This window comes from Tachysurus vachellii, chromosome 6 (assembly GCF_030014155.1).
Source record: "Tachysurus vachellii isolate PV-2020 chromosome 6, HZAU_Pvac_v1, whole genome shotgun sequence".
NCBI lineage: Eukaryota > Metazoa > Chordata > Actinopteri > Siluriformes > Bagridae > Tachysurus > Tachysurus vachellii.
The window spans coordinates 16,361,191-16,379,186 of NC_083465.1; the positions used below are offsets into that span (position 1 = coordinate 16,361,191).

Genomic DNA, 17,996 nt, shown 5'->3' on the forward strand with positions numbered 1-17,996 from the left:
TACAAATAGACATGCACTATACAAATATGAAAGAAAAATCCAGAACCTGTTACATGCTTTTAGAGGAACTCATACCAGTCACTCAGACAATCCTCACGCTAACCGAAGTCCACCGTTGTTCAAAATGCTTTTGTATATGTGAGTTACACATGCAAAACAAATGTGGAATGGGGATTTGCATCTGATATCTTCAAAGCAGTGGCATGCTGAAACTTGCCCTTTAACTACATGATGTCAAGCATTTTCTCTAATTCCATGTTATAAGGAAGTCCTTGTCAGGACCAGTCTGAAACACAGTAGTTGGGACTCGCATGTCCGTCTTTGCAACAGAATAATACCGACAGAGAGAGAGAGAGTAAGAGAGAGTGAAAAGAGCTGGAGACCTACCTGATTGACACTCCCCAGGTGAGATTGAGCTCAGTGCTCAGATCTATGCTGGGCAGCAAGTCATGGGGAAACTCAAGTTCCTCTTCTTTTGTGCTCCAGTCCTCGTTACTACGTCTGTCTGCCTCTGCCACAGGATTGAGACTGTGGAGTGGATGGAGCACTTCGGTATGTACTACTCCATTCTCTGCACTGGTGGATTTCTCAGCCTCTGGACTGACTTTCTCACTGTGAACTTCAGCCTGTCAGACAACAGAAAGACTATTAATAGCAAAAGGAATTTTAGATCTATGACAGATCACTCAATTGTCTTAGTCAGCAAGATTAAATATATATATATATATATATATATATATATATATATATATATATATATATATATATATATATATATATATATATATATATATATATATCATGATATATAAATCAAGTATATCTTTGTCCATTGAGTTGCTCACAAAACAATTCTATTCGCAAAGTGCTTAATTGTGCAAATCAACAAAAACACATTGTGATCTTTTTGAAATTTAAGCTTAACAGGCAAACACACCCTATGTCAACTCAATGCTGAGCTAAATCATTTAAAAAAAACACACACCCTGATCTTTTGGCACCATTCCAATCTACAGCCACAGCCATATCTAAAATACATGCCTACAACATGGTGTTGTATAAAATTGAAATCCAAAATAGTGTAGTAATAGCAGCCAGAAAAAAAAACTTGCTTTACCTCTGGTGAGCACTATACTAGTCATACCAATTCATGTACAACAGTGAACATGTGCTTTATTTGTTCCATACTGGCTAGTTCAGGTTTTTATTTTTCCACTGAAATGGGGATTGAGATGATTAGGCATACTGACTGAGCCGGTTCAACTGCCTTCCTTTCTGTTCTTTCCCAAAGCTATAAAACAACCTCATCTAACCAAGCAGCTACGCCAGAAACCATGGAGCCATTTACAAACATCTAATCTTATGTCGGTATTCTACTGCAGACGTCCGTGAATGGCAAGGCCGCTATTACAGTTTTAATCTGCTATGAACTGCAATGAGCAAAGCACAGGAAAAGAACTTAAAATAACTATGTACAAGCTCATGCATCTTATCATTACCTAAAATAGCATAAATGAGCAGTGGAGTTGTATCCTGGCTGTAATTGCTAACATGTTGGAGTGTCTATAGCAGTGATGCATCACACATTACGTTACTCCAGCAGCGCAACACTGACTACTAGCTCTTTTAGTTGGAAGCTATGTGAATTAACTGTAAATTGTAACAAAATGCTTTTATTTTAGTTGTCTTTTCCTGTCAAATTAACATGAGCTCCTATAAGAAATACAGAATATATATATTCTGCTCCTATAAGGTACAGAAAGGGATATGCAGTAGGAATAAGCAATAACAAAATATAATGTGACAAATAACGTTACAAAATTATGTTGTGAGGGCACTGTAGAGTAAAAAAAAGCTGATTAGATATTAAAAATCATCTTGTTCCATTCGAAATGCTCTGTGTAATATTTAGACACGCAAAAATGTATCATGATGTAGTAAAGTGATCATGAAAAGATGATTTTCTATGTTATTTTTTATATAATGCCAAGCCCAGATTCACGAAACCTTTTTGAGTGTAAATAGGTTTCTCTATCATAATGTGCAAGAAACAATTAAAGATTCATTCTACTCAACACGTCTTCAGTGGTTGCATAATATACTAATTGTAAACAAGCTTACTTCACAACTATTTAACACCTGCTAAAAGAACCTGTGACAAAAATGTCTTAGGCTGCAAAATCTCAAATTACGTGACGATTCAAGATACAAGCCACACATTTAAAGTGAACTCATAACTCATTAATAGTATTTAGTCAAGAAATTCTTCAATTCTTAAGTCTGCCCAGTGCAGGGATGCAGATTTTTACATATAATACACACAAGATTAAAAATCTATGGATAAGTTCTCATAGCAACTTCCTTATAAAAAAAGGATGTGGTGTGAAAAAAAACATTTCCATTTGTTTGACTTAAGACTCACATCCAAAAGGAAAATATTAGTCATGTTCATCTCAAACTGTGACTTGAACAGAACGAAGCATTCAAGATGTAAAAACATTCCTTGTACCAGCAGATTCCCAATCTTGTTTTTTTTTCCTACACCACAATGCCAGTCCTTTGTATTTTCATAGGCTTAGAATCCTTTTACACACCTGTTTAATGGTGACTTGTGTTAGGCCAACAACCTTTTCCAATCCAAACAACTTTTCTTTCAAGTTCTTTATTCCCCTATTACCAGCACAACTTGACAAAGACATCAATCCTTCAACTATATAACAGCATTCAAACCATCCCAAACACAGCTGGAGTTCAATTATATTATAGATTAGTGTTTCATATGCTTATCCAACCATTATAAATGTAATGTGTCATACAACCCCAGTATTCCAGTATTATTCATTATTTACTTAATAGTATACTTTAGGCTCAGTGTCAACACAGATCTGTGAATGTAGGTAAATGGTTAAAGCATCCTCTCAGAAAACCAGAGAGTGTACCGGTGTTTCTCACAGTATTATAGAAACTTCACAGCTTCCTGTTTCCTGTCTGAACTCTTTGTCTGAACTCAAACAGATCTATGTTAGCCCAAAACAACAAATAGTATAACAAATCTGCAAACTAAGCAGGAATTAAACAGGGAAGTAGGAGCTGTTCTGATATGGCAGGTATAATTAAGGTTAAAGCTTGAATGGGGGCAGTGCCTTTCTGCTTTATGCTTTAACATTCAGGTACTTGTGAATCTGAAAAAAAAGACCCCATGTTAGTTCCCATTGCATGTATAGCATATAGGCCAATTATCCTCCACTAAAGTAGCTCCTTGCCAACAACAACCCAAGCCACATACTGGTTACTATGGCAGCAGTAATAACCTGAACCTTAAACTCCTTTGAGTTAACAGTAGGTTCATGCTATTTCTCTGTGTTAAATATTGTCACAGCAGAACAGAGAAAACCTGGTGATACATAAATACACTGATTTAAACACTGACTAACGTGTGCAATGTGCAAATAATGAAATTATACAATACTCAGAAGGACTACAGTAGTTTGCTCCACTGTTCACATACACAAATTGAATAACACACTCACCTTGGCTTAAAGTACACACACACATGCAGAAGTCTTGATAAAGTCAAGGGAAGGTGTGCGACAGGGCTGTGTGTTTTGATACAGTCCAGCCAGGACTGCAGCACATGTGTCCTCCCAAGGCTCCTCAAGCTGCTCCCTCCTCCTGTCCTGTTGCCCTTCTAAAGGCAAATGTGTACACACACTACACCTACAGTGTGTACAGTTGCGTGAGTGTGTGTATATGTGTGTATGTGATAAAAAACATACAACACTACACAGGCTGAAGTCAAGGTGCCGGCTCTTGTATAGGAGTACTAGACTCACAGTAGCAAACACAGGCAACTTGACGAAAAGCCCTCCCCCTCCTCCACACGCTTTCAACATAACACTCCTCTCTTTTCTCTTCCCTCCCTGACTTTCTTATGCCCCTCCCATTCTCTCTCCCTCCTTCTACTTCTGCCCTTTTCTGTCTCTTCCTGCTTGAATGGATTGAGAGCTGCAGTGACACTACTACTGCAGGTGAATGCTGGGAAATGGGCCAAAGGTCACATTTATAGTGTTTCCTTAGAGGGAATCATGTTTCTCTCTCTCTCTCTCTCTCTCTCTCTCTCTCTCTCTCACACACACACACACACACACACACACACACACTAATCAAATTAGACCAGGTTTCCAGATTTGAGATATAAAACTCCCAGAGCTGTAATTACTACAGGTCCTAATAATCCCACTGCCCTCTTTATGGTATTCTTCATCACTGGCTCTGAAGGTTAAAAAAACTCACAAATCCCTCACATAGTGCACACTCTAAGCCGTGTTGTGGTAATTGTTGCTATTTGGTTTAACTATCCCGCTTACTGCCATCAACCCCAGTCTGTCAAAAACACTTCAGGCCATAAAAGCATGAACATGCACACACAGACACTTCATCAGGCCATGCAGCCAAGTGCAGCCAACTAGTACCTTGTGTGCTGAGACAGGCGCTGTTTCCTGAGGAGGAAAGAGTACCACATTGTCTGTTGCGCCCTCCTGTGGTGGAAACACGCAGGTGTGAAAAGATTTATGTTGCATATTTTGAGCCAGTATATGTTTATGGAGTCATTGGTGCTGGAATACAGCCAGGAACTAACAGTTGTAAATTAAGAAGAAGAAGAACAACAACAACAACAATCAGCAAATTTACCCATGCACCAACAGCATACAGCTTAAAATTTAGGCTGTACTATAAAGCAAGAGGACCTTTTTTAATTCTACGTACTGTGCATAGATTGAAATTAATATCTAGCTTTCTTATAAACTAAATATCAGAGGTGCATGAGATGTGAAAAGATGAGATGTGTACTGCATGATCACAATTTTAGAAAGATTAGAAGTGCATAGAACAAACCACCTCTATGAACAAAAACATGATCCAACAACAGTTCATGTCAAAATAAATAGTCACCATCTCTGACATCTTGGTCTGTTTCCTACAGCATATCACCATTCGCTTTGTCCCTGCTTCACACTTATCTGAAGCATCATGACAAGGGCACAAATGCACATTAGTGTGGGAATGTTAACAGCCACTACCAAATGCCACAAATGTTTTCATGGCTCAATATTACAAAAAGAAAGATAAGCAGGGCTATTAGCGATCCACAAGCATTAAAATAAACTAGTCTAACCTCCTACAGCTCTATGAAACACTATGCAGCACAAGAAAGCAGGTCCTGCAAGCATCCTCATTCTTACCAGCGAAACTGCAGAGCTGTTCTCATTTCCCATGGTGCAGTGTGAGCAGGCTCAAATCTTGCCACTGTCGCACACCACCAGCACTGCCACACTGAAGGACCAACAAAAGGAATGATGAGCATGGAAAAGAAACGCGCAGCTGGTGCCAGACTGTCTTATCGAATGTCTGAAGGTGTTTTGAGTTTTTGTGCAAACAGAAAGAAAAATGTCTGCTTGCATCTGTGAGTGTATCATGTGTCGAGATTAGAGTTCTATGTGGCAAACACCTTCTCCTGGAACAAAGTACACAACTGCTGTCTTAGTAAGTCTAAAGAAAACCTTTACTTTCAGATTATGTTATTGGCAAAAGCTAAAATGGCAGGACTGTGTGCATTCCCTCAAGCTACTTGTAAATGATTAGCCACCTGATTTATTAACAAAACATTAACACGACCTGATGTGGTGAATTTGATGTGGTGACATGCCTCACTTCCATATGGCATGTTTTTGATGCTAAACATTAACTCTGTTAACTCTATTATAATGGTATGAATATGAATGTCCTTGTTGTCTATTATCAAAACCTTATCCATACAGCAGATAAGGCTCAACAGGTCTCTCAGGTGATCCACTTCTGCCATACTAACATGTGATCCATTTGAATAAAGAACAGGACACTTTGTGCTCTTCCCAGAACGTGCTCAAACAGAACTCTGACTCAAAACAATGTTGTGTTTCATTACAAGTTTTACACGTAGACACACATGAGTGTAAGTAAGAATACATTATGAAAATGACTCAGTTAAACTTGAAGAAAACCCACATTAAAATGGCTGTAGTAACTGAGCTGACTAGTGTATGCTATGTTGGGTTATGTGTTAAACAACACGCATCAGTGATAGCTTGATTATTAAATCTGTATATTTCTGTACTCCGCTTGTTTGGGGTACACATTTTATGGGGTAAATATATATATATATACTTAGGTCAAAAATAGATTTATTGGTGATTTAAAACTATATATTTTATTAGAAATAAAAGTTTAGTGCTGTAAAATCTGCTATTGTCTCTATTTTTAAAATAAATGTATGAACAATGATATTTTATATGAACAGCATGCATTATAAATATATCAAGAGATCTCAAACGAGGACAATCTTCCAAAGGGAACTGAAAAATAACTCTAGATATACTGTGATATTTTAGGCTGGCTGGTCCGATTGGGTTTAATTACACTGGCATTTAAGTGAAATGGAGACTAAAGTTGTACTCAGATACTTATCAGCACAAGTATCCATACACATAGTTTGCAAATGAAGAAATAAAATTCATATACTTTCCAAATCCTCCAGTTTTTCCCATGATATGTATATATATTTAGAAACAAATGAAAATTAAATCTTCCTGTAGTAAAGTCGGTTCTGTTTAGATGGGAAAACCACATACTATACATGAGACGCACTGTTACACATGAGCAGGTTACACATCTGGGCTGAATGTTTCAATGTGTGTGAGTTATTATATCCATCAACACCCCCACACACAACCACTGTGACCTCTGACCAGCAGAAATCCACACACTCATGACTCATTAAAGTATCCAGAGCCTCACACACATTCTGCGATCCACACACCATCAGTCACCCTACCCCCTTCTCAGCCACACAGCCAAGACATAAGTCTGTTTACCCAGAAGGCCATTTATCTAACCACAGAGCAAGCACCACATATTTCTCTGAAAGTGGCCCATAATGAGCAACACAAAGAGTTCATGCTCTACTATCTGTCTCCCCCTACAGAGATTCTTAAACAGACTGACCATTTTTGGTTTAAGCTTCTTCAGTGGTTGTTACTGCACATTTAGACCTAATCAGCCTCCCTAAAGGTGATATCATTAAAGCAAACATCATGACAAAATAAGCAGAACTACGTTTGTCTGTAAGACTTCAGGCAGTTTATGTTCTGGATTGTTTGTGTGCCTGCATGGTCATGTGACAAGGCCTTGCTAGCAAGCGCATATCTGAATATATAACATGTTATAAATAGACCCTCCTCCTGCCACCTCGACACCAGGCACACTTGTCTTTCCTTCAGGAAAACAGTCATGTGCTTTCATCTTGTTCCTAAATAAGCTGATTTATGTGATAGCTGCAGTGTCATTTTCTTGTGCATGACAACTGAAATCTGTGTATATTATATGTATATATGCCAAACCTGTGGTCAAATTAAAGTGACTGTGGTATGAGGAATACTGAGCTGTCCTAAAATCCTCAAATTAGTTTGATGAGTTTGCATCAACCCCGTAAACACTCCACGTAGAACAAGGTAAATAACCTCTATTCTGTAGATATGTGAAATCAAAAAAACATCATGTAGGATATTTGTGAAAACTTGTTCTATTGATATGATATTATCTACTTCTGAACTCAGTGAAAACAAGCTTTTACCCAAATGTTAAACTATACAAACACTTTATTTAACAATAACATAACATAAAAATCCAACAAGTAGGCAAAGGTAACTGTTATCAGGAGACAGCAGCATACAAAATCACCTTCAAAAATATTTACCTACCTAAGAGAATCTGTAGTAGTTATTCCCCCGGCCTGAACCCCCGGCCAATGTTTGGATCCATTGATAAAACCCTTGTATCTAAACTAGTTGTCCGTTTCGAAAAATCTGTCCCAGAGGAGAACCATATCTGTATAGAGTGTTAAATAGGTGAAGGCTGAGGAAAGGAAGCAACAGGGGAGATTATGGGCTGAGTGTGGCTTCATGGGGGGGTTGTCAGGGGTATTTTCTCTCATGGGCAGTCAGCTGGACAGGACAGCCACTAGGTAACATGTAAACAAACACCATGCCACAGTGTGGTGATCAGGACCTATAATTCAACTAGCTCTGAAAGTGCTGAATAGTGACACAGCATGCTTCCACTGTTACCCTAACTCTCATATATGTTTATCAGGAATCAGATGTAGACTGGTGTTAATGTGTACACTCTTGTGTTATAACTCACTTTGTGTTATTCTGTGATCTCTTCACCCATTTAATCATGGTCTCACCAATGCAGAGAAGAATGTGTGGTTATAAATACAAATGTAAAACTGTAGACACAGGAGCAGTTTATTTGAAAAGGTCTCCAGTTCAGCTCTTCATGCTTTCACATAAACTAAAGTTTTGCCATTGAAACACTCCAAGGCTTTTTTTCAAATGAACAAAAGCTACACACTTTATGGTCAGCACTGTAAAGGAGCCCTGCTACTATTTAATGTGACTATTTAAACAAACTAACAACACAACACACTGCAATTATTGCTTACTACTGAGTAGAAAATGGATTCTTACATAATACTGGCTAAAAAATTAAGCATGTAAACCATGAGGTGTACAGAAATGTAAGATCATGAGGGAATGAAAAAGTCCTAAATGCTTAAATTCATTTGGTCAGAATTTTTTACACTGTGTACTATAAAGATACAGGTTTTCCTGAGCAAAATAGTTTGTTTTGCATATATATTTGCTTATTTCAGTTTAACTGAAAAGAAACAGTCTGTCAAGGCCACTTTTATATATTTCCTTCATTTTTATTTAATTAAAAATCTAATAAATAAATAAATGAATAGGACCACCCACCTAGTTTATTACACTGATGGAAACAATGGAAAACAAGAAATCAGCAAAATCACTTTTCTAATAAACATCATAAAAATCTGTGTTTCAAGACTTGAGAAAAATCATCGTGTTTGACAAATTGGAACCTCATCATCACAGCTACAATCAACTGATCACTTCTACTCCTTACACTGGTGCTGAAATACTTGATGATTCGGTCAGTGAGTTTTGTTCTGTTGGCTAAGTTTACTAGTTTCTCGGTTTGTGTTCAAGTTGCACTGAAGCACTAAACCTGTCTGTTGCCAACTCATTGCTGACATGGCTACAGCACAAGCAGCAATGCAAGTGCATCACTGACAACCTGACAGCTGGGATTTATTAGGTTTATGTCCATTTGGCTATGATGCATAACCAGTAACCTGTCAAATGCATGACATTTGCCGTGTGAGTAAAGGATACTTGGCTAATAAGCTAGATTTTAGCTAGAATCTTTCAGAAGGCATTTTTAAGCCACATTCTTTATCTACCTAAAGTGAATTTTGCAGCAAGATAACATAGAATGAAATCAATGTAGAAAATTTCTACATTGTTTTGGTGGAAATATATTTATGTTTTCTTAAGCAGCAACATTCTGCAGACCACTACACATAAAACCATAACAATAGCTTGATATACTAAGTCAGTAGGAAGTGTGATAAATAAATCATAGACTTCCACACCATATATATGTAACAATCCGTTTTGCTAATTTAATAATGTATGTTCTGTTCCCAGATATTAAGCACTACCTGCCTGCTAAATCCCCCAAACATCATTCTGACATGTTGCTATGCAAGATTTTCTGTTCTGATATCAGTCCACAGACACAGAACCACCTTACTCTAAAGTCATTACACTGAAGCATCCCTTCTTAAATAAACCAGTGCAGTAATCTGCTCATGTCCACTGCTCCATTTTTCATCTCCCTATGCTTTCTCTGCCCCCTTCCTTCATCTCTCTGCTGCTCTCTCCTCCTATTTTCTCTACCTCTACAGAGCTGTTCCTTCTTTTCCTGACGTCACACTACTCTAGCACAAACACCCCCCAGCTCAAGCACCACCACCACTTATACCCTGCTCTGTCCTGCACGGTCACGATCACAAGCATCCTTCCATATTCCATCACCCTCTTATACCTCTCTCTGTGTTCCTTTCTTTCTCCACCACATCATCTGTTGCATATTGATGGATGGAGGTGTTACCTGGTTGCGTGCGACTCCGATGCAGCTCCCCATCCTGTATTCCATGTCCTCCTGAGGGGAGGTAACGGCTGCGCTACAAGGCTTGCAGAAATATTCTCTGCAGAACTGCATCGCAACTACAGAGAGATGGCATCGCAGAGCTGGCCACGATTCATGTGAGCGACTGAGTGCAAGTGTGTAAGAGGAAGACAGAAAACCCTAGTGGCTTCTGCATGCATGTGTGTGAGCATATGTGTGTCTAATCAGCTTCGATTCTGGTATGACAAACATCTCCATGCTGTGTTATATAAGAGTGCAACAGTAGAATCAGACGAAGAATGCAAAAATAGAGCTGCATTTCTCAAGAATAACAGAAATGGTGGCTTGTTGCACTGTGAGTGAAACAGTGTAAAAAGCTCCTGTCTTTCCCAGTGAAACACCAACAGAGCAGGGGAAGGATGGATAGGATTGAGTGAAGCAGATAATGCATCTGGAGATTTTAAAGGGACCATAACCACAAAAACGATGCTGCCTGAAATATCCAACAAATAGAGAAATAGTTAAAACCAATAGTTAAAACTATCTAAATTGTTGGTGTTTTTTTTTCCTATACAGCAAAACTGCACTAAAGCTCATGCAGATGCTTGGAGATTGTATGTGCTTGGAATGATGGAACTGGACAACTTTTATTGCTCTTACCACACACACAATTTAGAAAGCAGAAGGACTGACCACTTTAGACAAATTAGACAGTGTATTCTCAAACTAGACTGTAGATTGTACAGTAGCTAGAGAAAAGTAAACGACATCAAAAACTTAAACCTTGTTTATTTAAGTATTCGGAGCCTTTATTCAGTAGTGTATAGAAGGACCCTTAGAAATTATAGTCAGCAATTATAGCTTCAATTCTTTACTCAAAACTCAACTTGGATTATGGCAGTTTCTCCCATTCTTTTAAAGCTCAATCAGATTATATGTGGAGATTCTGTCAACTGCCATCTTCAGCTCTCATCATCCTAATGCTTAAAGGTGAACCTTTGCTCCGGTTTGAGGTCCTGGTCACCCTGGTGCAGGTTTTTTCAGGGACCTCTATGTTTTTTCACTTTACATCACACATATAAGACATTATTTAAAGTTAAAAAGATGCACCTGAGCTCAGTTTGGAGTGCCTTAGACAAAGGTCTGAATAATCAGCTAAATTAAAGCTGCCAGCAGCATTTTGATGGGCCAAGCACCTCTGTGGCATTTTTTGGGTTTATTTAGGGTGTGTTCTGAAGATGCATCTCAATTTTTCATGATGATACATAGATGCATTGCTGAAATACCCACTCACAACCTTTTATGTGCATTTTTGTCAGCACTTAACAGGAGAAGAGTTTTGATGACTTTTGTGAGGCCTATGTCTACCAAAGGAGCAGTGGGGAAAAAATCTAGTTAAGTGAAACTTGATGTTGAATTCATCATGAAACTTGCAGTACAGGCATTAAATAAGACTAGGCTTAAAGTTTAAATATTAGGACCATTAATTTCTTTCAATCAGGGTGCCAAATTTCACATTATCACAAATTTCTCAATATCACTTACCACTGTACCAGATGGTCTTACAGACCACCACAAACAACTGAGCTAAAAGAAAAACAATAGGATGCTTCATTGTCCACTTGTATTTTCATTAAAACAAATTTTACTTAGTATTGCTTAGTCATTATGGATTGTTGTGTGTAAAGTAACGAATATAAAAGTTAAAATAAAGTGTACAAAAAGTGATTTTATATTATAACATATATATATATATATATATATATATATATATATATACACACACATACACACACACACACACACTGCTCAAAAAAATAAAGGGAACACTTAAACAACACAATGTAACTCCAAGTCATTCACACTTCTGTGAAATCAAACTGCACACTTAAGGAAGCAACACTGATTGACAATCAATTTCACCCCCAATAAAGGACTGGTTCTGCAGGTGGTGACCACAGACCACTTCTCAGTTCCTATGCTTTCTGGCTGAAGTTTTGGTCACTTTTGAATGCTGGCGGGGCTTTCACTCTAGTGGTAGCGTGAGACGGAGTCTACAACCCACACAAGTGGCTCAGGCAGTGCAGCTCATCCAGAATGGCACATCAATGCGAGCTGTGGCAAGAAGGTTTGCTGTGTCTGTCAGCGTAGTGTCCAGAGCATGGAGGTGTTACCAGGAGACAGGAAAGTACATCAGGAGACGTGGAGGAGGTCGTAGGCAACCCAGCAGCAGGACCACTACCTCCGCCTTTGTGCAAGGAGGAGCACTGCCAGAGCCCTGCATAATTACCTCCAGCAGGCCACAAATGTGCATGTGTCTGCTCAAATGGTCAGAAACAGACTCCATGAGGGTGGTATGAGGGCCCGACATCCACAGGTGGGGGTTGTGCTTACAGCCCAACGCCAGGCAGGACGTTTGGCATTTGCCAGAGAACACCAAGATTGGCAAATTCACCACTGGAGCCCTGTGCTCTTCACAGATGAAAGCAGGTTCACACTGAGCACGTGACAGACGTGACAGAGTCTGGAGATGCCGTGGAGAACGTTCTGCTGCCTGCAACATCCTCCAGCATGACCGGTTTGGCAGTAGGTCAGTAATGGTGTGGGGTGGCATTTCTTTGGAGGGCCGCACAGCCCTGCATGTGCTCGCCAGAGGTAGCCTGACTGCCATTAGGTAACGAGATGAGATCCTCAGACCACTCGTGAGACCATATGCCGGTGCGGTTGGCCCTGGGTTCCTCCTAATGCAAGACAATGCTAGACCTCATGTGGCTGGAGTGTGTCAGCAGTTCCTGCAAGATGAAGACATTGATGCTATGGACTGGCACGCCCATTCCCCAGACCTGAATCCAATTGAGCACATCTGGGACATCATGTCTCACTCCATCCACCAATGCCATGTTGCACCACAGACTGTCCAGGAGTTGGTGAATGCTTTAGTCTAGGTCTGGGAGGAGATCCCTCAGAGACCATCCGCCAGCTCCCAGGCATTATAGGGAGGTCATACAGGTACGTGGAGGCCACACACACTGCTGAGCCTCATTTTGACTTGTTTTAAGGACATTACATCAAAGTTGGAGCTGCCTGTAGTGTGTTTATCCACTTCAATTTTGAGTGTGACTCCAAATCTAGATCTCCATGGATTAATAAATTTGATTTTCATTTATAATTTGTGTGTGAGGGGGGCACGGTAGCTTAGTGGTTAGCACGTTCGCCTCACACCTCCAGGGTTGGGGGTTCGATTCCCGCCTCCGCCTTGTGTGTGTGTGGAGTTTGCATGTTCTCCCCGTGCCTCAGGGGTTTCCTCCGGGTACTCCAGTTTCCTCCCCCGGTCCAAAGACATGCATGGTAGGTTGATTGGCATCTCTGGAAAAAATTGTCCGTAGTGTGTGAGTGCGTGAGTGAATGAGAGTGTGTGTGTGCCCTGCGATGGGTTGGCACTCTGTCCAGGGTGTATCCTGCCTTGATGCCCAATGACGCCTGAGATAGGCACAGGCTCCCCGTGACCCGAGGTAGTTCGGATAAGCGGTAGAAAATGAATGAAATGAATTTTTGTGTGATTTTGTTGTCAGCACATTCAACTATGTAAAGAACAAAGTATTTAATAAGACTATTTCCTTCACTCAGATCTAGGATGTGTTGCATGAGTGTTCCCTTTTATTCTTTTGAGCAGTGTACATATATATAATATCTCCGCTAGGTGGCAGCACATAATCAAAGCCTGTGGACAAATACCGTATACAATCTGTACAGAGAAACTGTTGTGACACAGATGAAACTATTCCAAAATCATGGTTGTGGTTTAAAGACAGTGTAAACTTTATTTTACAATATAATATTGTAACATACCTAATTCTTTGTACATTATACAACTCCAGTGGGAGCCTCAGTGCATTTTGCATTCGTCATATACACTTAAAAATTGTGAATAAAACCAAAATAATTTTTCTAAAAAGTATTGAAAATAATATAAACAAATTTCTGATTTTTAAAATCAGCCGTCTTGTGGCAATACTTTTGGGGTTGGAATCAAAGCTTCCTTAATATCAAAGGCCTCAATGATCTCCTGAAAAACATAAAAAACATTATTTTGAGGTCATTATTTTTATATACATCTAATAATACATTTAATACAGACAAAGAAACATGTCTATAAAGAAGGTGTTTTGGAGAATGGACAGCTGAAAGGTTGCCACCTCCAATGTCTTTGTCTTTCAATTATATGATTAGCTTCACATCACACTACATTTAATAAACACACACATAATCATAATATATCAGTTATGGTCAATGCATGTGCTTGACTAGGCGCTTACCCTCCAGCTGGCTGGACTGATTGAGATGACACACTGATGACGATTGCCGGGACCAAGATTTAACTCACCGTCCTCAACTGGAGCTGAAAACACACACACAAACACCCTTTTGGTCTTTAATCTTCATCCTGTCACCAGTCACATATCTTTATATTAAGAAGGTAAACTCACCCCAACATCAACCATGTATCCGACAGTGATAGACGTTTTTAAGAATACTGAAGTATTGCTTATTAAAATTTAAAATTTGTTCAAATTCAAATGTATTTGTTTTGCACTTTTAACAATGGATATTTTGCTTATGTGAAATAATGTTGTTTTTTTCTCAATAACTCCATGCAAATGTCATTAGAATAATATCTGCAAAACAAACATTTTAAGAAAGAAATAAATTCTAAAAAAATCAGAAACTAGTGTCAGATATGCAATCTTACCTATACAAGGAAGTTGTTCACTGTTTAGATAAATCCTTGCCCGACCATCCTGAGAAGGAAAATATATGATTTGTTAGAGTACATTTTTCTGTAGTAATTGTATTCCAAACAGGATATTATGCTAATCCTATATTTGTTCTTGCTTCTACCTATATTAATGGTATAATAATAATAATAAGAAGAAGAAGAAGAAGAAGAAGAAGAAGAAATAATTATTATTATTGTTGCTGTTATTATTATTATTAGATAATCAAAACAGCGGCCCAACAAAATTCCTATTTGTACATTTAATATCAACACAATGAATAAACAAAACAAGACCAAATCACTCACTCTGATAAGAAATGAGGTGTGGAAAATGTTCTCCACTGTCCGAGAAAAGGAAGCAGGGTCAACAACAAACTCGTAATACAATATGGGGGACTCCGCTGTTGAAAATGAAAGAAAAATAATTTTAACTACAGACCAGACTGGAGACCTGGAGACTTCATCACAATATTTAATCTTCAATATCTGTCGACAAAAAAACAACAAAAATATGTACTAACGGTCATCAGCAAAGGAACTCTGGAGGCATTCCAAAATCCTCTGCACCTCTTTCTCTGTAGCTTCCTGATGTGAATCTTCCATTTTCTTTGGCTGCGATGTGAAAACACATATTTCAAATACATATTTGCTTTGATCCAAAACATTCAAAGTAATGCAGCATGTATAAAATAAATCAGACTTGAGTGGGCATGATTCGTTTTGCTTCTTTGCTGGGAGCTTTCCTTTGTCTCTCAACACGCTGCCGTGGTGGTGGTGGTTCAGCCAAAAATGAACCGAACCTTAAAGAATGAAAGTAAGATTAAAATAAATTAATTGATCTCTTAGTTTCAGTAAGTAGTCAAGAAAAAAAAACAGTACTTGTATGAAACTCACATATAGTGGAATGAAGGTGCTGTTTTGAAGCAATATTGTGCTCTTTTGGAAAGCCGCTGCCAGGCATCTGGAGGCATATATCCACCCGAAGTGCCATCAGCATCATCGTCCTCTTCTAAGCGATTGAGACCCATGAAGGACAGCTGAGATTACCAAAAAAAAGATTTTATTTAACCTAAATTGATAGGTTGTCTGTTCTGAAAATGTAAATAACCAATAACTCACCAAATGCTCTGCAAACGCAGACGGGTCAAAAGCTGAGCCTTCAGAATGCAGCTGACTGGCCTTTTCTCTCCCCAGGTCTGTGGCTAGGACAAGCAGCTGTGCATCCAGTGCAGCCTCTCGCGCCTGCCTGACTGTGTGGTAGTGTTCAGACCACAATCATGACATGATTTATTTTTAAATACACAAAGATGAGACAAGATGCCACAACATTCTAAACCACTAAAAGCTGTTGTGCAGACATTACCATTGGCAAACAGTTTGTTAGCCTCCTCTAGCACATCAAACAGTTTATTGTTGGCAGGATTCAGCATGTCCTCACGGTTTTCTGCAACAAAGATTTTAGAGGAAAACTTTAGCTCAGGTGACAGGACATGTAAAGTACACATATTGTAATTTCAAGATTTCAAAAAAAAAAAAAAAAAAAAAAACCCCTTAGTACTGAAACTGACGCTGAACAGAGTTGATGAGATCCCTGTACTGGCTTCTGATCTCCCTCCGCCGGGCAGGGTCATCTTCTTCCTCATGGATCCCTGATGGACCTGCACCTTCATCATCTTCACCCATGTCTGTTGCTCTTTCAGCTTTATTGCGCCCACCAGCTCCATTACCATGACCAGTAGCCTCCTCCTGACTGGCTCTGCTAGCCTTCCGTCTCGACTCAGACATCCCCTTTGATGTCTGTTTGGGATTAGACTTCTTCTTGCTAATTATTCCTGGGAAATGGCACAATATGATTTGCAGGTCAAGACAAATACATCAATATGGGAAAACATAATCACAAGTTTGGAGCAGTGAGCACACTTTTCATAAGACTACAGAACCTGTTTCATATGTGTACAATTATTTAGATCTAGACTTGTGCCCAGTCACTGTGCTATACATCTGAGATACTGCTATATATCACAATATGATATCAAACGACACCTCAAACCACATACCAGAGACACTACAGGTCTTGTTAGTACTTACTACATTGGACACTCATGAGGGTCAGTAACAAGCAAATAACTAGATTAAAGTGGGTCATTTTTTCCTATTTATTTTTGTAGTTAAAAAAAAACATCTATGTTTTGATGGAACACGGTAAGTCAACATAAATAAACATAAATAAACAAACATTTTACATATTTTTAAAATATAAAATACATTTGGATTGATCCAACCTTAGTGGACGTTTACAGAAAGTGCCTAATGTTTACTAAAATGGAAAATATATTATAAAATAAATCACATGTCGGTATACAGAGACATTTAAATGCTAACTGCACTTAGCTTGGTGAGTTTAAGCTATTGCTAGTTATCCAAAACCACTAATCACTGAAAGCTAGCAACAAAACAAACGCATTCAAACTCACGAAAACACACGATTATTATAATTTATAACACAGTTCTGTGTACATTTATACTCACACAACACACAGGTTATCAGGTCAAACTACTATATGAACGGATTCGCGCGAAAAAAAAAAAAAAAAACAAACACGGAAGTGCACTTCTGTCAGATTTGCATACAAGGTTGAATTCCAAACCGTCACTCGCTCCCTATATAAGTGCACTACATAGGGTTTAACAGGAGGTAATTTGTACTTTGTTTAGTGCACTATTTTTCTGATCTTACCTTATTTCGAATTTAGCCTTTGTGCCGGTGGACTTACGCTACCTTGATGTGCTGTCGAGAAAAATGTAGTAAATACGAGATTTTAATGTGAATGATTGTACGTGAGCCCTAATAGTTCATTAATTTAGTTGTCAGAATTATCGTACCTGGGCATTTACACAATACACACAATGTGTTATTGTAAAAAACCCGCTAGATTTATAAGTAAATGCCAGCTAAATTGTAATACATTTAATACCTGACTTTGATTTATTTTTATTTATAAATTTTTTATTTATGTATTTATTTTTGATTTCAGAATTAAAACACAAACTTCTAGGCAATCATGAATCGAGAGTCGACACGATAGCATCAGAGTCGAATTTACACCGACTCTTTACAAGGCGACTC

The 17,996-nt window shown here is 38.6% G+C and overlaps 2 protein-coding genes across 7 annotated transcripts in view; both read right to left on the reverse strand.

The window, feature by feature from the left end:
• tacc2 (transforming, acidic coiled-coil containing protein 2) overlaps positions 1 to 10,218 on the reverse strand; it is a 57,635-nt gene extending 47,417 nt beyond the window's left edge. For 2 of the 5 annotated variants that reach the window (XM_060872551.1, XM_060872549.1), the window contains exons 1-2: positions 10,075 to 10,217; positions 388 to 626 (exon numbers count right to left, since the gene is read on the reverse strand). In XM_060872551.1, the coding sequence (XP_060728534.1) occupies positions 388 to 626; positions 10,075 to 10,185 (350 nt within the window). In that variant the 5' untranslated portion in view covers positions 10,186 to 10,217. Of the gene's footprint in view, positions 1 to 387; positions 627 to 4,472; positions 4,539 to 5,243; positions 5,335 to 7,796; positions 7,976 to 10,074 lie in introns of those variants that run through there. The other 3 variants (XM_060872552.1, XM_060872553.1, XM_060872554.1) reach the window with 3 other exon arrangements.
• A 3,669-nt stretch (positions 10,219 to 13,887) lies between these two features.
• nsmce4a (NSE4 homolog A, SMC5-SMC6 complex component) lies at positions 13,888 to 17,655 on the reverse strand. 2 transcript variants are annotated; one of them, XM_060872558.1, is made up of 11 exons: positions 17,607 to 17,655; positions 16,438 to 16,701; positions 16,233 to 16,313; positions 15,989 to 16,119; positions 15,764 to 15,906; positions 15,570 to 15,669; positions 15,391 to 15,481; positions 15,176 to 15,270; positions 14,843 to 14,891; positions 14,409 to 14,491; positions 13,888 to 14,158 (listed from the first exon to the last, which is right to left on the reverse strand). In XM_060872558.1, exons 2-11 carry the CDS (start codon positions 16,652 to 16,654, stop codon positions 14,087 to 14,089), a joined length of 1,062 nt encoding a protein of 353 aa, XP_060728541.1. In that variant the 5' UTR covers positions 16,655 to 16,701; positions 17,607 to 17,655; the 3' UTR covers positions 13,888 to 14,086. The 2 variants fall into 2 exon arrangements, with proteins under 2 accessions (XP_060728541.1, XP_060728543.1); XM_060872560.1 differs by lacking the exon at positions 17,607 to 17,655 and adding an exon at positions 17,399 to 17,497.
• Between the last annotated feature and the right edge of the window lie 341 nt (positions 17,656 to 17,996).

Coding starts and splice junctions, on each gene's coding strand:
- nsmce4a (XM_060872558.1), bottom strand. CDS start 16,654: ATGTCTGAGTCGAGACGGAAGGCTAGCAGAGCCAGTCAGGAGGAGGCT. Junction 16,314..16,437: donor TCTCATCAACTCTGTTCAGC/GTCAGTTTCAGT, acceptor TCTTTGTTGCAG/AAAACCGTGAGGACATGCTG. Junction 14,892..15,175: donor ACACCTCATTTCTTATCAGA/GTGAGTGATTTG, acceptor TTTCCTTCTCAG/GATGGTCGGGCAAGGATTTA.